The sequence below is a fragment of the Tyto alba genome, unplaced genomic scaffold, assembly GCF_018691265.1.
Source record: "Tyto alba isolate M040663 unplaced genomic scaffold, T.alba_DEE_v4.0 Super-Scaffold_6, whole genome shotgun sequence".
NCBI classification, from domain to species: domain Eukaryota; kingdom Metazoa; phylum Chordata; class Aves; order Strigiformes; family Tytonidae; genus Tyto; species Tyto alba.
Window position 1 is genome coordinate 9,846,792 of NW_024881327.1, and position 22,171 is coordinate 9,868,962.

Below are 22,171 nucleotides of genomic sequence, written 5' to 3' on the forward strand. Positions count from 1 at the left end.
AACAAACCAACCTCTGCTCCCCAACCCCGACACAAACCACGAGGGCACCAGAAATGCTGCACAACGTTCCTTTATGAAAGCACAGTGTCAGGGTGAGGTGGCCCTTTCCTCGGCGGGGCTGGCAGCTCCTGCAGAGATCACAGACGGGTGGGTCAGGGATGAGTCTGAGCCCAGCCTCCCCTGGCTCACCCCCCACCCTGGCACAGGGGCTCCAGCCACAGGAGGAGCAGGACAGCCCCTGTATCAGCCAGACTCCAGGCACCCCCAGGTCTTGCCCCTCTCCCCCAGCAGGAAGGCAGAGCTTGCCTCACGAGTGGGCCACCATGCCAGTGCTGGGCCTGGGGAGGGATCTGCGTATCAAGGGGGACTTGGGGCACCCCAGGGTGGCAGGGAGGTCCCTACCGGGGCCTGCCCCGGATGCTGCTCACCTCTTTCCCATCATAAGCTTCATTCACAAAGGTATCGCTCTTGGGGGGAAGCTCTTCCTCCTCCTCATCCTCTTCCTCGGGGTCACTTTCACGATGGTACAAAGTCAGCACCCGGGTGGAGGCAGTGCTTGAGGTCCTGGGGAGGGAAAAATAGTACACTGAGGGTGGCACGGCCATCTCCTAGAGATGGGGCAGATCCCAAGACCCTGCCACAACCACCAGCAATAGCCCACTGGGGCAACTGGAGCTTTCCACGTAGCCCAGGAGTGCCCCAGGACACCACCCCGTCCTTGGGCAGGGAGACCCTGCCCCTCTCCGTCCCCAGTTGTACCTGGCCCATCCCGGCCCCAGAGCTCACCTCCTCCGCCTGTCCCGCCTCCGCATGTAGGCCAGGGCCCCCACGGCAGCGGCAGCGAGCAGCAGGAGCACGGCCACCCCCAGGGCGATAGGTCCTGCAACGGGCTGCACCTCTGCCTCCTCGCAGTAGTCGCCACGATAGCCCAGGGCGCAGTGGCAGGTCACTCGCCCGGCCTCGATGGCGCAGTCCCCGCGCAGGTTACACGTCTCGCTGCTGCACGGCACGGCCCCCAGCACCTCCTCGGTGCTGGGGGATACCGGGAAGGGCTCTCCCTGCTCCCGGGGGCCAGGGGCTGCAGCTGTAGGTAAGGCTGGTTTCTGTTCTTCCACATGGGACGTTCCTGATGGTGCCACCGTGGGGACCTGCGTCCCCACCTCCACAGAGGGGCCTGGAGGGATGGGCATAGATCAGCAGAGATCCAGGCGAGACCCCCCCCACCCTCTCCTCAAACTGGAGAAGACTGGGCAGGCTCCCCATGTGCCCAGCCAGGACCCCTGCACACCCTGGCTGTGGGCAGGCACTCACAGTCAGATTCATCCGAGCCGTCGATGCAGTCAGGGTGCCCATCACAGACCTGCTCTGCAGAGATGCAGCTCTGGAGGTCAGGGCAGGCCTGGAGCGGGGCCGGGCAGGGCAGTGCCGGGGTGCATGCCACCCCACGCACCAGCTGGTAGCCGGGGGAGCAGCGGCACAGCCGCCCTGCGGGGTTGGGCAGGCAGAGCTGGGCACAGCCCCCGTTGTTCTTCGCGCAGCCATTGGTGCCTGCCAAAAGAGCACGGGTTAGCACGGCCACCACGGAGCGTGGCTCAGCCCCACAGGTGCCCCAGGCTGAGGCAGCCCCAGACCCACCTTCCTGGGAGAACTGGCTGTAAATCCTCATGGCTACCAACTCCTGCTCCATCGGGAACCACCAGCTCTCAGCCCGCTCCAGCCGGCTGTGCCAGATCTTGCTGGAGCCTGGAGACACATGGGGTCAGCACTGCTCCTCCACCTCTTCACGCAAGGGTGCCCAGGATGGGAGGTGGAGTCCCCCAGCCTGCCCTTTGCCATGGGGAGGGGCAGCCTGTGCCCCACAGGGACCGGCAGAGACCCCTGTGTACCCGGTGCAGCAGGAGGAGCCGGACAAAGCACGGCCAACGGGGCTCACCGTTGGTTGATGTCGTGCTCCAGAGCAGAAAGCCTTCTCCGATGGCGAAAAGCGAGAGGCCGTGCAGCCCTTCCCGCACCACCTGGAAGCGGGTTCCGTCCAGCTCCACGCTGCTGATGGTGCCTCTCTCTGCAGGGCGCAGACGCAGGGATGTCAGATGAGGGGGCACAGAGGGCTCCGGGCTGCCCCCCAGGGCTCGTGCCGGGCTGTGCCCTGCGGATCGAGCGCCTGCACACCACGCTGCCCCCCGGCAGCGCCCCGGCTCAGCCCGCACTCACCGCGGTCTGCCCAGTACAGCCGGGTGCCAGCACCCCCGAAGGTGAGGCCGGTGGGAGCCCGGGCTCTCCTCCAGACCGCTCTGCGGCCGGTGCCGTCCATGGCCGCGCACTCCACCGCAGCGCCGGGCCCGCGGCTGCCGGCCGCGGTGACGAAGCAGATGGTGGAGGCGGGAGGGCACAGCGCCAGCCAGGCAGCGCCCTGCAGCCCCTCGCTGAGCAGCGCCAGGGCCCACTGCCCCCCCGGAGCGGCCACGCGGATGCTGGGCGGCTGCCCCCCGATCCAGTACAGGTTCCCGCTCAGCCAGTCCAGGGCCAGGGATGTCACTGTGCCCTCCACAGCCACCGCCTGCTTCCAGGACAGCCGGCCCCAGTCCTTCAGGCGCAGAAGCCCAATGGAGTCGCCCCCCACCTCCGCGAAGTACAGGCTCTTGTCTCTCACTGTGTAGTCAACGGCTGTCAGGCGGCCCACCTTGGCCAAGGGCAGAGCCCGGTGCGGGGGAAGCCCTTGGGATCCAGCTGTTGCGGGCAGGTCCTTCAGGTAGACCTGGAGGAAGGAGGCAGCACTAGGACGGGGACCCCGTGCCCCTGACGGCGACGAGGCCAGCAGCCCCCAGGGCCAGCTCCGGAGGGTGGTACCTGCACCACAGCTGCCGGTGACACCAGGAGGGCAAAGGTTGAGTCGCGGAGGGGCAGGCAGGTGGTCTCATCGGCGGCCAGCGTCATCCCGGCGGGGCACCGGCACTGCCCGGCGTGCCGGGCGCTCAGCAGGCAGAGGTGGGAGCAGCCACGCGCCGCGCACGGGTTCAGGGCCGCGGGGCGCAGGGCTGGGTGCATCACCTGTGGGAAGGGCAGGCTCAGCCTCACGGCCCCGCCAGCACCCAGCAGGCGGAGCTGAGCGAGGCCGACACCACGCCGTGCTCCCGAAGCCCGGACACGGCCCAGCTGCGGGCAGGACGGTGAGGCAGAGGTGCTCCAAGAGGACCAGAGACCCTTGACCACAGGGACTGCTGCCCAAGGACCACCGGGATGGAGGCACAGCTCCCAGCGACCCCGCGCTGAGGGCCGTGCGGGGTGGGAGCCCCAGCAGAGCTGGCACAGCGGGGTCTGGGGCTCCCCCCAGGTAGGTACCTGGAGGCCATGAGGCTGCCCGTGTCGCTTGAGCAGCACGGTCCTGTTCTTGCCGCTGGCCTTGTCCACTTGCTGCACGGACCATGCCTTCCTCTCCGACCAGTAGAGCTGCCCCTCGCACACAGCCGCCGCGAAGGGGCTCCGGACCCAGCCCAGCTGCAGGACCTGGCAGAGAAGCCGTGAGCGCCCACCCTGGCCCCCCGCCAGGGCCCCGTCACCAGAGCCCCGCCGCACACCTTCACACTGGTGCCATCCAGACGTGCAGAACCGATGCTGCCCAGCTTCTCATCCAGCCAGAAGATCCTCCAGGCGGGGAGGTCGAGGGCCAGTGCTGTGAGCCAGCCCAGCCCCTGGTCCAGCAGCACGTGCCGCCGACTCCCATCCATGGTGGCCTTCATCAGCCGTGGGTGGCTCCCCACCTCTGACCAGTACAGCAGCCTGGTGGGAAGAGAGGTGCTGGCCCACGGACCTGCCACAGCATCGTCCCAGTACCAGGGTAGCCCAGAGGAGCAGCACAAAGCTTCACATCCCATCAGGGACGCGCTGAGAGCTCCACCCCGGGGCAGGGGTGGGTGTCTGGGCTCCTTCTTCCCCAGTCGCATAGCCCCGACGGCACCCAGGAGAGCCCTCCCAACTCTTCCCCAGCCTGTCGCCTGCCTCCATGGAGGAAAATGGGGCAGAGCAGGGATGGCAAGGAGGTCCCCATGTCCCCTTGTCCCAGCCTTACCCTGCCAGAGGCCGGAGCACCAGCGAGTGGGGCCGGTCCAGGTCTCCATCCATCACCACAGTGTACTCCGGTATCCCTCGCCAGGCAGCCCCCAGGCGAGTGGCCAGCACCTGCCCAGCTGCCCCATCTGTCCAGTACAGGTTCCTTCCAAGCCAGTCCACTGCTATGCAGTCCGATCTCACACCTGCAACGCACCCAAGAGTCAGCACCCGTGGGGTGACCGCTGCATGGCCCTCTGGCACAGTGCTCCCAGCCCAGGCCCCCTCCATCCCAGGAGCTCCGGCTCCTCCCAACCCTGCTCCCGCCAGCACCTCTCCACACAAGGGGACACTACCTGCCACCCCACTGCAACCTGGAGATTGCACAGCCATGGAGAGGCCAGCCCTGCTAACCCCACGCTGTCACAGCCCACCTTTCACCAGTGTGCCTTTCTTGCCCGAGTCAAGCTCCTGCCAGCGGATGCTCTCTGTGGCCAGGTCCATCCAGAAAACTTTCCTCTCCACCAGGTCATAGTCGAGCGAGAAGACAACGCGATCCTTGTCAGTGGCCAGCAGCACCTCCTCACGCCCGCTCCGCAGGCCATAGGACAACACCTCTGACTGCACGGCCACCAGCAACACGGGCTCTGGTCCTGGGGCAACACAGAGTCACCCGGACCCTGCTCAGCGCTGGTGGCCCCTCGGCCCCAGCACAGGCAGGCAGGGAGCACGGCACTCGCAGGCATTGGAGCCTGCCGGGACTCGGCCCTACTGCACATCACGGTCCCCAGCTAGTGCAGGTGGATTTTCTGACTGGCCACAGGCTGGCAAACAGCAGCTCATGGCTGAGCAGGGCCTGGGAGGCCCGTGGCAGAGGGGACAAGGCCATTTGTGGGACTACAAGGCTCCCCCCATGGGCAGTAGGCATGGGGGGACAGGTACCCACCGGCTCCTGGCATACTCTAGAGTGCCAGGGACCCTCAGCGCTGCTTGCCCATCCCACAGGGCTTACCAGTGAGTTTGCAGACGCGGCCGTCGGGCTCCAGCAGGTAGCCAGGGAGACAGCCACAGCTGTAGGACCCCGGGGCATTGCGGCATGTCTGGCTGCAGGCTCTCTCATCCCACTCCGTGCACTCGTCTATGTCCGTGCAGGACAGACCGTCCTCAGCCAGCCGATAGCCTGGGTCGCACCAGCACCGCTGTGGGGCAAGGGGATGTCAGAGTCCCCCCTTGGGGACACATGAGGCTCTCTCCTGCTGAGGGACCAGGGCAGCGTGGCGGGGTAAGCCCCTGGACCAGGGCTGCTGGCACTCACAGGACCCTGGGGTGAGGGGTAGCAGAGATGAGCGCAGGACCGCTGGCAGGGCACAGAGCAGTTCCCCGCCTCATCCGAGCCGTCTGTGCAGTCCTGCCGGCCGTCGCACACGAGGGATGCATTCAGGCAGGTCCCCAGCCCACATGGGTACTCGTGACTCTGGCAGGGAGCTGGTGGGCCTGCAGGGACACGTGGGGACTCAGGCTGCCCTGAGCCTCCTCCACCAGCTCCTTTTGCTCAGCTGGGGCAGATTCAGCTGCTCCCGCAGGGTGCCCAGGGCTCACTGCAGCCACATCCAGAGCTGTGTCTGTAGCCTGGCTTTTCAGGCTATCCTAATCCCAAGGCCACCAGCCCTATGGGGACAACAGCTGGGAAGAGGCAAACAGCACACAGGGCCTTTCGCCTCGGCGCAGACACGTCCCCACCTCCCTCTGTGCTGGCCACCCACCAGGTGAGACACTGAGGGGATAAAAGCAGGGTGTTGCTCACAGCCAGCCTCGTCGCTGCCATCCGGGCAGTCACCCTCTCCGTCGCAGCGCCAGACATCAGGGATGCACTCATGGCCGCGGGAGCAGCTCCGCTGTCGGTCCCCACACACCCTTTCCTCCCAGGGACAGCCCTGCAAGAGCCGGGGTGGGTGAAGAGGGCCACCCCAGCCCTCCCGGGGGCGAGCGGGGACAGGCTCCGTCCCCCACCCCACCCCACCCACCTGCTCGTCCGTGCCGTCCCCGCAGTCAGCGGTGCCGTCGCAGCGCCAGGCCTCCGGCACGCACTCCCCGCTGCGGGGACATGCCACCTCGCCCGGGCGGCACAGCAGCGGCCGGGGCACGGCGCAGCCCTCCTCATCCGAGCCATCCCGGCAGTCGTGGTCGCCGTCGCAGCGCAGGGCCAGGGCCACGCACTGCCCGCTCCGGCAGGAAAATTCGTCCGGGTCGCACTCCTTTGGCACTGCGGGCAGGGCCAGGGCTGAGCAGGGCCACTGTCCCCATCCCTGTCCCCATCCCACCGCCGTAGGCATGGCACTGAGCAGCGCACGGCTCCTCCGGCCGCTCGGCAGGTTGCCCGGGACAGTGCCGGCTCCTGGACCCTGCTCTGGCAACCCCCAGAAGCCCCCATCCCACCCAGCCCCAGGGTCTCACCACAGCCCTGCTCGTCGGTGTGGTCCAGGCAGTCGGGGTGGCCGTCACACAGCCAGCTCTGGGGGATGCAGCGGGTGGCAGCGTCACAGCGCAGGGCGCACTCCTGCGTGGGGGTCCAGCAGCCTGTCTCATCCGAGGCGTCGGGGCACTGCGGCACCCCATCGCAGCGCTCCCCAGCCACGACGCACATGGCTCCGCTCGCGCAGTGGAAGGCCCCTGGGGAGGCAAGGGACCTTGCTAAACCTCCACTAGGCAGCCAGGGCGCCCAGACACTTTGGTAGCCCCGCAGTGACCTAGAACGGCCCCACGCTACAGCAATGGGGCTTGGATCCTCCTAGTCACTGCGTCTCCAGCAGCCTGTGTCCCGAGCAAGGTGACCGAGGCAGTCTCAGCTCAGCCACATCTAGATCACTGCGAGCAGCAGGGCCAGCCCTGTCCCCTTCTGACAGCACCTCCAGCCCAGTGCCAAGCTCAGAAGAAACCGGTATGCCATATCACAAGCATCAGAGCCCAGGACACACGCAGACCTCCCCCAGGGCCCCATCCCACCAACCCCACCAGGAAGCAGCCAGAAGCCCTGGCACAGGGCAACTCAGCTGCGCAGGGGACCAAAGGATGGCTCCTACCTGGGGTGTCGCAGAGCTGGGCACACCCGTCCTCATCAGAGCCATCTGGACAGTCCTTCTCACCATCACACACGTACTCGTGGGCCACACACTCGGTGCCGTCACGGCAGGGCACATGTGTGCGAGGACAGGACAGATGGGGGGCTGGGGTCAGGGGGTGTGCGGGGCTGGACGGTTGGGGTGAAGTAGGTGGCACTACCCGTGCAGGGCTGGTTGGGCGCTGGGTGGTAGTAGTTGGCTGTGTGGTGGTGGTCTTGGTTGGCAAGAACCGGGTGGTGGTGGTGGTAGTGGTGGTGGTGGTGGCTGGCCGCACAGTGGTGGTCTTAGTTGGCATGGTCCGGGCAGTGGTTGGCGCAGGGGTGGTCTTGGTTGATGTAGACTGGCTGGTGGTGGTTGGCATTGTGGTAGCCTTGCTGGCTGGTGCAGGAGTAGTGGTGAGCATGGTGGTGGTCTTCCTTGGCGTAGGTCTTGTGGTGGAGGTGGTGGGTCGAGCAGCAGTGGTGCTTGTGGTTGTCCTCGTAGTGGTGGTCACAGGTGGAGGGAGTGACAGGGAAGACCCCTTGCTTGATGGCACTGACAGAGGCACGGGAACATGAGCCTGGATTTGGGGCTGTGCCCTCCCCACACTCTGAGCACCTCCGAGAGCACCCCACATGGCCACCGGCGGCCAGGCACCCTGCCCCAGCTTGAAGCAGCGTGGGCCACCCAGCCCCATCAGGTACAGTGCCAGTGCCAGGCACAGAGCCACGGCCACTCTTACCAGTCCACGGCTCCGAGCCCACGAAGGCCACCACTCCCTGCACGCCTGCTGCCGGCATGGACAGCACAAGGGCCAGCGTCCTCCGGTCCCACAGCAGCAGAGCCGTCCCGTTTGCCGACACCAGGTACGGCTCGAAGGCGGCCACAAGTCCGTGGGACCAGCTGGGTGCCAGGGTGACTGCTTGCCGCTTGGTCAGACTCAGTGCCCGCAGGCCTGCGAGGCAGAGGGATGGTAGGACCCTGGCGCCCGCAGACCCCGCCTTGTAGCCCACCCCACGGCCCCACAACCCGCAGCTATGCCAGGAGCCTCGTGGCTGAGGCCAGGGGCTCAGCCATGGGACAGGGTCTGTCCCACAAGCACCCCGCTGCCCGGGCAGGGACCTGCTGCACGTATAGGGCATGGCTGGTCACTCCTCCCTATAGTGATCACCTCTGCTCCCTGCTCCAGGTACCACCAGGGCTCACCCAGGGCTGAGCTCCAGAGCAGGCTGAAGGCTCTGCTATCCATGGCCGCAGGCAGGTCTCCAGGCCACGTCTCGTTCCAGGCATCCCACGGAGTACCCCCAGCCAGGCTCAGCTGCTGCAGGGGTTGCCCACGGGCTAGCCAGTACAGAGCACCCCGCTGCCAGTCCAAGAAGAGGTGCTGGATGCTGCTGCGAGCACGGTGCAGGAGGCGTGGGGTCACGTCAGACGCCCGGATCACTCCGATGTCCCTCCGGTTACACGAGAGCCAGTACAGGTCCCCCGAGCGGATGTCCACGCGGGCAGAGCAGACTTGGCAAGAGTAAACAGGCAAACAGTTACGGGGCTGGCCCATGACCCGGCTCCTCCACCTGGGTCCCCCTGCCCCTAAAACCAGGGCACAGCTGCCCAGTGCCTCAGCACAATCCCAGTGTGGGCACCATGGGACTGCTGTGCTCTGCACCCAGGAGATCCTCAGGGAGCACCAGGAAAGGGAGCGTGCCCTCCCTCCACCACCCCAGAGAGTCTCACCTGGCACCCCAGTTGCAATGGCCTCTCTCCTGCCAGGGTGCCCCACGACACGCAGCAGCATCCCACGATCATCTGTCCCATAGAGCACTGATCTCTGCCAGTCCACATCTTGCAGGTGGAGGGGCTCCTGCCACTCCTGAACCTGTTTGCTGCGTGGTCCAGGGCCCACTTGCACCAGGGAGATGGCTTTCCCCGACGCATACACAATGGACAGCTCTGCGGGGTACAAGGGCAGCGTGTGAGCACGGCCCCAGGGGAACTGGATGGGGTCACCAGCATGAACCAAGGCAGAAATGTAACAGCACCGGTGTGCGCTGGGAACCTCATCCCAGCAAAGCTGCCGCCCTTTACAGGCCCCCTCTGACTCCCACAGGGATGCATCCCGCCCCAGGAAGCCAGGCTTATGTTGCAAGACCCTGCTCACCTGCGCACTTCCCCGAGGGTAGGAGGAAGAGGCCCTCTGGACACGCACACTTGTAGCCCCGGGGGTGCACAGGAGACAGGAGGCAAAGGTGACTGCACAGGCCCGGAGCACATGCAGCAGTGTTCCCTGGGAGCAAGGGGACACTAAGAGCTCAGGCAGCCATGACCTCCCCATGCCCCTCCCAATCCCCCAAAACCCCAGGCTGTCCTGGGGCTGGATACAGTCCGGCTACCCAGGCAGGGTAGCAGCACCACGTGAGGTAGGAGGGCTCAGCTCCACCTGAAGCCACGGGACTCGGCAGCTTCCCTATGTGTTCCTATGTCCCCTCTGCCACAACCCCCCAACCCCTCGCCGCAGGACCAGGGGAGCCATCGGGCAGGACCCGGTGAGCTTCAGCACCCAGCGCAGCCTCCCCAGCACCCAGGGGAGCGGCGGGGGTGCTGCCAGCCCTGCACCGGTGCGGGCGCCCGGCAGGCAGGCTACTCACGGGGAGGCTGCTGCAGTGCGTGCAGCACGGTGAAAGCCGAGATGGGGGCACGGAGCAGCACCGCGTGCTCCTGGGGAGAGGCCCGGGTGGCCGACACCAGCTCTGTGCCATCGGTCCAGAAGAACCGGCTCTCGAACACAGCCAGGCCCAGCGGCTCCGTGTGGCTCCGCAGGACGGCGGGGAAGGAGTAGCGCCCGCTGCCATCCACCCGCAGCGTCTCGATGGACTGGGGACAAGGCAAGGCACGGTGACCGTGTGGCACCCCCATACCCCGGCACTGTCCCGCAGCCACGGGGCTCATAGTGGTGCCTTCCCCCTCCCAGCCCCCCAGCCCTGGGCACCGCTCCCTGCTCCCTCCCATGCCTCGGTTGTAGCCACAGAGGAACTGGGGCCACCCTCCCCACTCCCACCTCATCACCTCCCAGCAGCTGGGGGGGCAGATCCCTGCTGCCCCACGTTCCTACCTCTTTGTACTCGCTGATCCAGTACAGCCTGCCAGCCACATGGTCCACGCTCAGCCCCACAGGCTCCTCCATGGACACCACCGTGAGCTCCCGCCGGTTTGAGCCATCCATGCCGGCTGCAGCAACGACTGTCCGGCCCCTCTGACCGCGGTTGACCCAATACAGGGACCTGGGGGCAGGCACTAAGTACCCACTTCACGGCATAACACCGGTGCTGCCACAGCCCCCCAGTAGGCAGGACGCTGGGTCAGCACCAGCATTGCTCACCCAGGAGCTTGGGGGCCAACCCTGGCTCACTCGCTCCTCACCTTGCAGCTGGATGCACTGTCAGCTGCTCCGGTGCCACGTCCTTCCCCAGCACCGTCACGTAGCCCCAGCCGTTGCCCAGCCCCGCGCAGATGGCTGCAGGATGGCTGCTGGCCCAGTACAGCTGCCCTGTGAACCAGTCCACAGAGATGCTGTTCACCTCCCCGGCATCTGCAGAGACAGAGCTGGTTTAAGGCACGTCACCACCTCTCCAAGCCAGGAGGCAAAACCCAGGCTACCCCTTCCTCTGCGGGAAAGGCAGGGCTGGGGTGGCAGGACAGCTTTAGCACCCATCTCAGCCCTGTTACGGCATCCAGCACCCTCGCTCCTCCCCACCTGCATAGAGGGGCTGTATGCCCTTCCCCGGGAGGTGAGCGCGGAGCTCGCCCTCCTCTGTCAGCCAGTAGTAGGTTTCTCGGAGCAGGTCGTACACCAGGGCGCGGGGTTCGGTCTCGGTGGAGAGCAGGGGCCTGTAGGCTTGGGTCCGCACATCCAGAAGGGCTAGGTCCTGCCCCACGGCCACCAGGATCTGCGTCCCGTTGTCTGCCAGGGTGAGGGGGATGCCAGCCGGTGAGCGGGGACGTGGCTAGCTGGGGGCACTGCCCAGCCCTTCAGACAGCCCAGGCTCCCCGGCTCGCCCTACCTGCCACTTCGCAGGCGGTGCCGTGCCACAGGGTGTAGCCCTGGAGGCAGGCGCAGCTGAAACTGCCCGGGCTGTTGCTGCACAGCTGGCTGCAGGGGCTGTACTCCAGGGAACACTCATCCACATCTGTGGGGATAGGTGTAGCCAGGAGCCCGCCGCACGGCTGGCTAGCTGACCCCAGACAGCACCGCCACGGCTCCCCAGGGACCACTGCCAGCCTCCCTAGATACCAGGACCCGGGTCCCAGCCCCAAAACGCACTAGCTGCAGCTGGGACATGGGGCTGAGGCGGGCACTCCCGCGCCGGCCCCGGCTCTGGGGAGACCCTGCCGTCCCCAGAGTGCGTGCACGCCCTGACCTCTCCTTACCAGCACAGCTCTGCCCGTCCGCCTGCAGCACCCAGCCGGCCCCGCAGGAGCACCGCACTCCCCAGTGCGTGTCGGTGCATGTCTCCGCGCAGCCCCCGTTGCGTACAAAGCAGCTCCGACCTGCGGGGACGCAGCGTGAGACAGGACAGCTCTGCGGCTACCCCCGGGGCCCCAGCCACACAGGCAAGTGGCCCGCAGCCACGGGCAACTCACCGCATGTGCTGGGCTCGTCGGTGCCATCCAGGCAGTCATCCTCATCATTGCACATCAGGGACTCCAGAATGCACTTCCCCTCGTCGCACCGCACCATGCCCGGCGGGCAGGGAGCTATGGCACGCAGAGCTCAGGTCAGGAGGACAGACCGATACCAGATGGGCACAGGGGAAGCCACGGGTCCCAGACACATGGGGAAGCCCCGCAAAGCACCCACAGATTCCTGGGATGCTTGCCACCATCCCGAGGGGAGCTGGGGCTCAGGAAGGCAGAGTACCCCCTAATTCACACGTGGCTTGGACAGGACTCACCCCACTGAGGAGCATCCAGCGTGCTCGCTTACCACAGACATCTTCATCCGAGGAATCTCCACAGTCATCAATCCCGTTGCACTTCCACTCGGCCATGATGCACACCCTGTTCCGGCACTGCCACTGCCCAGGCAGACAGGGCTGCTGGGGACAGCCCTCCTCGTCCCAGCCGTCCTCGCAGTCCTGGTGCCGATCGCACAGCTCCCAGTGCGGGATGCAGTGGTGGGTGCCGGGACACTGCACCTTCTTTGCCCCACACACTGAGGGAACAGAGTAGCCCTCACACCCTGCCCTGTGTCCCCAGACACCCCGACTCAGGCAGGCCCCCCAGAAGAGACTACTCACCACAGTCCTGCTCATCAGAGCCATCCGGGCAGTCAGCAGCACCGTCGCAAAGCCAACTGCTAGAAACACACCGGCCATCGTCACACTGCCAAACATGGGGGTCCCCACCGCAGGCAACATCTGCAGGGACAGCACACGGTCACTGGGACCTGCTGCTCTGCCACAACTGCAAGACGACAGCGCACAACCCCTCCATCCTGGCACGGGGCCGGTGCCGGCAGTGCCCGAGGGGCTCTGCCAAGGGGCTGGCCCACAGCAGCCCCCAACAGGGCTTTCTGGCAGGTGGGAGGCTGCCTCGCTCAGCATGGGGTCCGAGATATGTCCCCATGCCACAGATGTCCCTGCAGGGTGCCACACAGGAGCCACCATGGAGTGAGGTGCCCCTGGCCTGCCCCCACCTCCCCCCCCGAGCACCAGGGCCCCTCGGTGCTCGCGCAGCGCAGCCCCCCCGGGGCCACCCCACGACAGAGGATGGGTGCCAGCTTCCCGCTGCTCACCACACTGCTCGTCCGCCCCGTCGGGGCACTGCTGCTCGCCGTCGCAGAGCCAGGGAACGGGGATGCAGCCGGCACCGCAGGCGGCCTGGCGCGAGGCTGCGCACGTGGGGCTGGTGGGCGCTGCGGGAGAGAGGGACCCCGGCCCGCGGTCAGCCTGGGCCCCCAGCACCCACCCTGTGCAGCTGCTCACCCGGGGGGCCCAGCACAGACCTGCAGAGGGGGTGACTGGCCCCAGCCAAGGGCACCCCAGGACCTCAGGGGGCGGCTGGAGGGAGAACTGCAACCTCTTGCTCCCCCCACAGGGGAGGCAGGGACCCCCTCAAGAACCCTTAGGCAGCGGGACAGGGCTCCTCAGGACGCAGGGAGGTGTCAGCATGGGAAGGATGCCACAGGGAGCAGGGACCCCACACACACACACACACACATCACCGTGGGGTGGGGAGAAGGCGGACATCCTAGGCGGCAGGGACAACACACACAGACACACACACACACCCCCCCCCCCCCCAAGCCCATCGCGGGGCACAGCAAGAAGCCCTGAGGCGGCGGGCGCCCTCCAGGATGGGGCAGGGACACCCCCCCCCCCCGCCCCCTCTCCCGCCCTCCCCGCTTCGGCCCCGGCTCACGGGCGCGGCGGGTTCCGGCGCCGGCGGCGGTCCCGGCTACCAGCAGCAGCAGCAGCAGCAGCAGCAGCAGCGGGGGCAGGAGGATGCTGAGGAGGGCGAGGAGCAGGCGGAGCGGCGGCGGGGGGGGCCGGCCCATGGCGGCGGCGGCGGGGGGGGGGTGTGGGGGTGGGCTGGAGGGGTGGGGGGGGCACGGCTCCGGGGGTCCCGGCCGGCGGAGGGGAGCGCGATGTCACCGCCGCCGCCGCCTTTATGCCCAGGCGCGGGCGGCTATTGGGCACCGCGGGCACCGCCCGCTGCCGGCGGGGACCCCCGGAGCCGCACCCCCCGGGGCTGCGCCCGGCGAGCCCCCCCGCCGGGGCCCGGGGGGGGGGAGCCGGCCTCGGGTGGGGCAGCCGCGGTTTGAGGCCGGGCGTGCTCGGGGCCCGCCGCCCCTCTCAAGAGCCGGGGGGGCGCGAAGGGTCCACAGGCCCCCCGCCCCGCTCCCCACCCGCCTCGTTTCGCTGCGTGGGGCCGCCTTATCGGCCGGGAGGTTGTTGTGAGAGCCGGCCGTGTGAACCCGGCCCCGCCAGCACCTGCGGCGGGCGTGGGAAGGCGGCGGCAGCCTTGAACGAGGGGGCACCCTCCGAAAAAAAAAAAAAAAAAAAAAAAAAAAAATTATAAAAAAAAATAAAAACCACGCGAGCCCCGGCGCTGCGCGCAGCCGCCCGCCCGGCCGCCGCCGCTCCTCGACCTTGAGGGCTGTGGAGAAGCCGCTGGAGCACTACAAGGAGAGCAAAAGCAGCGGCTGAGGGAGAAAAACAGCCCAGCAAGGGGATAAGGCACCTGCCGCCGGCTCGGAAAGGAGCCCCCTCCCATCAGGGGGAGCAGAGGGGCGAGGAGATGGCCCCGGGGAGTTCGGCAGGCCTCCCTCGGGGGGGGGGGGGGGGGGGGAAGCTGCCAGTGCGCTGCCCTTCCACGGCTTTTGGCTTGCCACCCGGCTGTGTGTGGCGACACGAGTGTCTGTCTACCCCCAAGACCCGTCTGTGCTTCAAGCACAGCCGTTGCCCGTGGGTGCTGTGCGTTCCTCCTCTCTAGCCTCCCCCTGAAACATCCCCAGGCATGAGCCGAAGCCGGGCAGTTACATGCTCACCGGCACCTCTGTCTGTCCCTGTGATGTTCAGGCACGTACAAGGCTCAGGAAGGGGAAGCTCTGGGATGAACCCCCTCCATGATATGGAAGAAACTGGGTATGAGCCTGGGGGGGCTGGCACAGGAGGGGCTCTGGCACAGCCAAGTCACTTGGGAGCTCAGGGCAGAGGCACCCTGAGGTAGATGGCAAGACCAGGGTGTTGCACAGCTCTGGCTCAGGTGGCCCAGAGCACTGGCACAAAGGTGGCCCCAGGCCCGTCACTTGGCCAGAGAGACCATTTATCCCGGGACATGGTGCCGCAGGAGTGCTGGGTACCCCCCTGCACCAACAGCACCGCGGCACAGCCCTGACACACACCCCTGCCAGTGCTGCAGCCCCGCGGGCAGATTCACCCAGCCACCCCCCCTCTGGGGCAGCAGCCCAGGGCAATTGGTTTTCCCAGGCAATCCCCAGGGAACAGGAGTGTGCGGGTCCTCAGGATGATGAGCATCCCTGGGGCAAGGGACACCCGGCAAGGAGGTCCTTCTGGTCAGGGGAAGGGAGTGGAAAGGACAGATGGACACCCAACAGAGCAGTACCCAGGCACCGCAGAAAGGCCCCCTTGCCCTCCTCACCCCTGCAGGCCAGGGGTTTTCTTCTCTTTTTCTCCCCAGGATGTCCAGCACTGCCTGCACCCAGGTACTAAGCCTGTACCACTGTGAGAGACAACCCAAGGAAGGGGACAAAGAGGCTCCCTCGAGAGCAGTAGCGCTGCGATGGGAAGGAGGAGGACAGCACTTTGGGCAGGACCCAGCAGAGACCCTCCTGCCTCGCTGGGGTGCCCAGCACGAATGGTCCTTTTCCTGCTTTCCACGTCCTTTCCTCAGGCTGGGAAGGGGCCATGGCAGCCGGCCCAGGTGGATGTACAAGCCTTTTAATAGTTCTCTGGGCTGAGGGTTGCAAAGTGCATCGCTCCTGGGAGAATGGTGGGCTCTCCTTGCCCACCTGCCCCTGCCTTCAGTTTAATTCCAGCATGGCCTTTGCCTTTCCCTGAAATCAGACTCTCCCCACGGTGTAACCACACCACCAGAGAAGTATCTCTGCGCAGCAGCTGGCTGGGGAGGGCAGGCAGCTGCAGAGGGACTGTGAAAAAGGATCCAGAAGTTAACAGGTGTAGTAGAAATCCCCCGTGCACTCGATCATCAGCTTGGGGACCTGGGGCAGCAGTGATGGAGATGACACCTGGTGTGGCCAGCCTCTTAAAATGCAGGAGATTTTTTTTAAAAAGCATGATCTTAAGTATTTTAAATATGTGTATAGATAGAACAGCATACAGGTATATGTATGCACAGACAGTGGCCCACTGTACACAATTATATTCATATGCACATACAGTGGCTTTTGCTCGCTGACAAACTGGGTTTTTTGCCCCAACTTCAGGAGAGATCTGTTAGATATTTTCAGATTTTTCTTTACAAATCCATCAGTTGGAAAGTCTCCTCTTCTCACTGACATTTAGATTCTCCCTTCTCTGCCTCCAAAAGCTAAAGGGGGGCTGGAAGATTGCAGAAGGCTCCCGCTGAAATGACAAGGGAGAAAATCTGCATTCACCTGAACAGCAGCATGCAAAATGCTATACAAAAGTCCAGTACCATGTCCCAATAAGTGCAAAATAACATTTTCACCTTTAACTATTCCTAGTACATCAAACATTTTTTTTTCAACTATCCAAAGGCAGCTTCACATTAAACAGTGTGATCAATTTTATATTGTTCACATAAAATTACATGTATCCTTTCTGCTGTATGATTGATCAGATTCTCCTCTCATTATTTGTATAAGATGTTTTAACCTACTCCTGTTCCTTTCTGGTAACTTTTAAGCACACTTTCATAAAGATGAAGGATGTCATGCTTGTAAAAAAAAAAAAAAAAAACAAAACAAAAAAAAACCAACCAAACCAAAACAACCCAAACCAAACAAAAACAGAAAACCAAAACAAAACACCAAACCAAACCAAAAAAACAACCAAACAAAAACCCCTCCATTTCAGTGGGACACCCTGCCTCACATCAGTTATTAAGCTACTGCAATCTTGTTCCCATACAGTTCTACTTGACTCTGCTGTGTGTCCATCCTCAAAATTAAACTGCCTGACAGCTGTTATCTAAAATTTATTCCAGCAGAAAAACCGGATTTCATGAAACACCCATTTCTTCTTAGGAAAACATCATCTTCAATGCTTAAGCTACTAAAAATAAAATTTCAGAGCATTCCAAACTATTTTAATAAAGGTATTTTTAATTTCAGTTTCAAAAACTGAAGCTCTTTCCAGATAACAAAAATCCCCTTTTCAATCCTGAACAAACAGGCTCAATACTCTTGTGCCCAAGAACTACAACTCCTACGTCAAGGTCTGGCCCACAGCATCCAAAGCATCGGCCGCGCTGACCACAACGCTCCTGTGAGACTTGCGGAATGGTGCCCCAGCGCTGGAAGAGTCCCTGACATACCAGGCAATCCCAGCAACTCCGGCCTGGGACAGCCTTGCAAAGCGGGTGACGGATGCTCTGCCAGAGGGACAGGAAATGACTGGAGACTCTGTCCTTCATTTGTCATTTTTCTACCTTGCTCTCTTAGCAGCATTGTATTTCTTTTGCTTATATGTCCCTCCAACCTGCACCCCTGTGGCCAGCACACGTGCCCAGCACCAGCCCCGAAGCAAGTAGCAGCAGCAGCGGCGGCAGCATCTGCCTTGGTGGGTAATTTAATGAGGAACAAAGTGATCTCACAGGTGGCAGCTCCAGCCTCCAAGAGCCTCAGCATAGGCAGGAGGAGCACCGACAGTCAGACCCGTGGGCAAATCCTTCCAAAGGCCAAACAGCCCTGGAAAAATAAGTCTCCAAACCTAAGGCACTGCTGGGGAGGACTAGGAAATATTAGCACCTGCTGTGATACAGACTGGCAAGAAACTTAAAGTAACAGCATCTTTTACCATAGTATCTTTTCCGTTAATTAAAAGGGTTAATTTTGAAAGGAATGATATTCAGGCCATCTGGAGGACTGATTTGATGAATGCACTAAGGAAACAATTTCTTGCTCTTAGCAGTAACAATAAGAGCTACACTGCTCTCATCACCCTAGAAGTGGTTGGAAACTTAATGCACTTGCCCTAACGCCGTTATGTTTCGAAACAGAAGAGCAGAGGATGGTCGTTTTAAGAAGCAAGTGAATTATCAGGATAGGGAAATTGAGTCAATTTCAACCTCTTTCACTGATTCTGGAAAATAAACCAGAAGGTACTGTTTAGTGCCCAAAAGCATCTAAAAAAGTTTGCTTATTTTCGGAGAACTCTAGGCTTGTGACTGCATCTCCCCCACATCCTTGTCATCCTGCTCTTCCCCAGCCTGGTGAGAATTATCTCTGTGAGACCTGGGGAAGATGGAGAAGGAAATCAGGACCTCCACTTACACATAGCACAGCCCCCCCCCGCATCTCCCGTCAGGGCTTCACCCACCCGGGATGCCTGTCCCTGCTGCCACTGGGGAGCAGCAGAAGGCTGCAGGAAGGCCCTGCCTTGTCCTGCTCTTCTCAGGCTCGGGGAGTTATCCGTGAGACTTGGGGAGAACGGAGAAGGAAATCAGGATGCCTACTTGCAGATGCCATAGCCCATGCCCGGCCCTGCAGCACATCCCACCTTCTAGCCTCACCAGCTGCCACCAAACCCTGCTCAAAGCTTCCTTGCGCCCTCACCAAGGAGATGGGACAAGGTGATACAGGCTCTCCTAGGAGGCCAAGCCCACATTTAGCTCAGGACAGGATGATTGGGGGGGGGGGGGAAGTCTCCTAGCTCCGGTATCTCTGACCTGGCTCTGGAGCTCTGATCCTTCCACCCAGGGAGCAGGAAGGAAAAATCACCATCAGAAGCATCTCCCCAGGGTTGCAGTCGTGCAGGTGTCTCTGGGGGATATCTGTGCTAGCAGGTCATTAGGGGCCTCCCGCCTGGTGACACACACACACTCATGTGTGCACATATATACATACACATATATAGATGCACACAGATCTATATGGATATTGAAGGATTATTTCCAGTCCTTTGATACCCTGCTCCTCTGAGGCATCTCCTGCCAGGCAGATCCGTGAGGTCAATTTATCCTGGACATGATATTGAAAGCAATGTGAAGTGCTGCTGTCCCCCACTTGATGCAGGTTATGGCCAAGAGCGTAGGAAGATGGGCAACCCACCCGTGAGTGTCCCTTGCACGGACGGGTGAGATTGCCTGCAAAGATTAAGCATTGCTGTGGCTGGATAAGGGGCAGCATTCACTGATGCTTATAATGACTGCAGATTGAATTCTTCGTTATGGATGTCTGGTCAGCTCTTGTGGGCAGTGGCTGACCCTTCACTGTCTCCTCTGGACTGATCTCCATGCCCCGCCATGCTTTCTGGCACAGTGCCTCCACTCTGTCACACACGCTTCTTATTCAGCCCTCCAGCCAGTCCTGTTTTCAGCCAAGCTGCCACCTCACACCAACGTGTTTCTATCCTTCATGACCAGGACCTGGCAGGTCCTACTGGGACCAGGAAACTTGGAGGCTCCTTACCCCAGAATAACCAGCTGGCCACACCTTGCTCTTCCCCAAACAGAAGTAAAACACTTTGGAAAAAAACAAAAATAAACAAAAAAAAAAAAAAAAAATCAAAACCAAACCAAAAAAACAGAACAAAACAAAAGGCAGAGGTCTTCCTTTCTATTCTATTTTCCCATCCTCTACTCAATAGCTCCAAATTCCTCCTTGTCCATACCCTGTCTCTGGTTCTGCATTCAACACACAGAGCGAACACCCCTGGCAAAGGCACATTCTCTCTGTGTCTCTTGGCTGAGCTCATTATCTAACAGAGTAGAAACCCAAATCATGAAAAAGGTCCTCCTCTTCCAGAAGCAGAGATCACAGATAACCATTAGCATCATGTCACTATTTTTAGCTGCTTAATAAGGCATACCAAGAAAAATAAAATCATCTTTATCATCTCTTTTCTAGATGCACGTAACTTCGCAAGAAAACATCTGATTCATTATTACACAGAAAATTACCCTGACTTTTACATGCCCTCAGAACAGGTCCTCCCCACCCAGCTTTGACCAGATTTCTTTTTTTAGAAGGGAATTTGGCCTTCTGATTTCAAACAGTCTGCAGATTTTCCTTCCTTCTCAATGTACTGAAGGCTTCATCGACACCTGGCCACTGCTGCTAGGCTCAGCCAGAGCAGGGACCAGCTCATACACATTATGGCTTCTCATCCAATTCACCCGTGCACGTTCCCTCCACGAACATCGTGGTGCCGGTTGGGATCTGGATACGCTCAGCCCTCACTGCCAGAAGCACGGTTGGTGTTCTGGACCAGAATATCTTCTCCTTGACTCACAATATTGCCCTGGAGTCACTGGTGCCTGCTCTCAGTGTTTGATTAAAACCTCACCTCCTTCGATTGCTCCAGACCTGGGGTGACGGTGCAGCCTGCTGCGATATGAAGCACGTGGTGAAGGGACTCGTGCAGGAAGCAACAGCAAACTTCATGCCCTACCAACACTTCCAGGGCCACTTTTTTAATGACTCCAAGCAGTACTGGGAGCTGCAGGGAGACAAAGGAAGCTATAAAACAGGCCAGTCTGCCCTCCTCTCAGGCTATCACAGCAGATCTTACTTACTGCCAGTGAGCAGTAAAGCATTATAAGCCAGGGACATCCTGTGCTCCACACATCACCTCCCTTTCTTGTTTCCCAAGGAGCTTCCAACAAAATTAAGGAGGAAAAAAAAAGCCCCAAAACACTACAAAGAAAAAGAAACGATGCTTAAGGAGGGGAGAGAGAACTGGGAAAACATGCAGTTCTCCCCAAAACCTCACCCAGGTTCCAGTGATCAGCATTTCTTGAGCCAGACAAAGTGTCTCCATCTAATAGCTCTTGATGGCTTTCTCTCCAAGGTATCCCTTTTTAAAGTGTTGCAAACCTCAATGTCCCCCCAGCAGGGACTTCCTCCTCTCAGTTCTCCACTGTGGGAAGAAACCAGCTCCACTTGCTTCCTTGTAACAGGACACCCAAGAGCTTCACCTGGGGAAGACAGTTCCTCCTTGCCTGCTTACAGCTGTACCTCATCTGTACTCTCAGGGCTAAATAACCTTTCCCTGTTCCTGGTGTAGATACTATCCCAGGCCTCTAAAAATCCTTGGTGCTCTCCTCTGGCAGTGGGGAGACCATAGCTGTGCTGAGCATCTGAGGCACAGGCACACCTTGGCTGCTGATACACTGCTGCAAGCAGCATTTCCATTTTGCTCTTTTCCTAGCCATTTTTAAGGTCTGTCTCAGACATGGTAGGGGTTAATCCATTCCTTGGCATCCCAAGAGCTGCAGCAGCCAACCCTCACTCTTCAGCCAGAAGGGGAGCTTCTCACCTTGCACCGTTGTCTTCGGTTTGAGCACAAACCCAGTGCAAATCTCAGAGGTAGAATTTCATGTACAGGAGTACTCCTTGCATCTCTGCCTCTACCATGCAGCAAGTTGCCACATATTTCCAGGCTAATTCTGCTGCACCAAAAGCTCTTCAGTGACAGCCAAAAGCATGCTGTGCTAAATGACTGAGTTACCTCAACCTGGCACACACAGAGAGGGGTGACAAGACCAGGTTAACACTGACCGTGGAAGCTCTCCCATTGCCCTGCAGGATGCTGCTCCTCAGCATCAGCACTTGCACTTACTGGAGCAGATGGCACGGTGCACTCCAGGGGAGAGAATGGCAAGTGCTGGAGACCCAAACTGCCTTAAAATAGATGCATGCGTGTTTTTATTCATCACAGGTCATTCACATCTTTCTTCTTGTTTGGCAGTGCTGGAAACAATATTAGCTGCATGGAATATGTGCCTTGCCGTCTGCTTCTCGTACCACAAGAGCATAGAAGACATCTTTTGGTGTGGGGCTGCAGGAATGCTAACATCAGGCTGTCCACAGATCACCTTGAGGATATTAGGCTAGGAGATCCAACAGTTGTGATCATACTGGCTGGACTTGGTACAAGTCTGGTCACTTCCCAAGCACATGATTTGCCTGGGGACTTTTGTGGCCTTCCCCTCTCCTGCTAGGTCTCCAGGCCATAGGTTTAAGAGATGAAAAGCAGTAGGAGGGGGCCAAGGTCCTTGCAGCCTGGCATCACCACGCAGCCCCTGCTGCCAGTCAGTCATCAGCAGCTGTTCCTCATACCTAGCAGATAGCAGGAAAGTGGGCAGTTGGAGCAAGAAGGGCATCAGCCCAGGCAACTACAGCTGTTTGCTGTTGTAGGGTCCACATTTTGCAATAGGCTTTAGTATGTGCTGTATTTAGTCTTTCCTGCTGAGTGTCTGTTTGCCTTGAGTCTGGAACGAGCAAAGAAATCCCAATGCTCAAGCAAAGTGGGGGAGCACTCCAGCAAGATTTGATAGGAGCAAGAGATGTAGGCAAGGTCAAT

At 61.1% G+C, this 22,171-nt stretch overlaps 1 protein-coding gene across 1 annotated transcript; it reads right to left on the reverse strand.

The window, feature by feature from the left end:
• Positions 1–54: 54 nt before the first annotated feature.
• Positions 55–13,680, reverse strand: LOC116965177 (low-density lipoprotein receptor-related protein 2-like; the record flags this gene model as incomplete). Its single annotated transcript, XM_042807853.1, has 33 exons — positions 55–128; positions 429–564; positions 787–1,174; positions 1,312–1,548; positions 1,636–1,743; positions 1,934–2,062; positions 2,212–2,755; positions 2,848–3,048; positions 3,340–3,504; positions 3,576–3,777; positions 4,067–4,250; positions 4,479–4,697; positions 5,057–5,243; positions 5,360–5,538; positions 5,849–5,978; positions 6,069–6,307; positions 6,499–6,714; positions 7,125–7,697; positions 7,885–8,097; positions 8,349–8,657; positions 8,877–9,092; positions 9,301–9,426; positions 9,788–10,013; positions 10,252–10,420; positions 10,560–10,728; positions 10,894–11,100; positions 11,201–11,326; positions 11,568–11,687; positions 11,781–11,894; positions 12,124–12,351; positions 12,437–12,556; positions 12,934–13,053; positions 13,560–13,680. Coding segments are annotated over 33 exons (6,678 nt in total), but the record flags the coding sequence as incomplete, so codon positions are not given.
• Between the last annotated feature and the right edge of the window lie 8,491 nt (positions 13,681–22,171).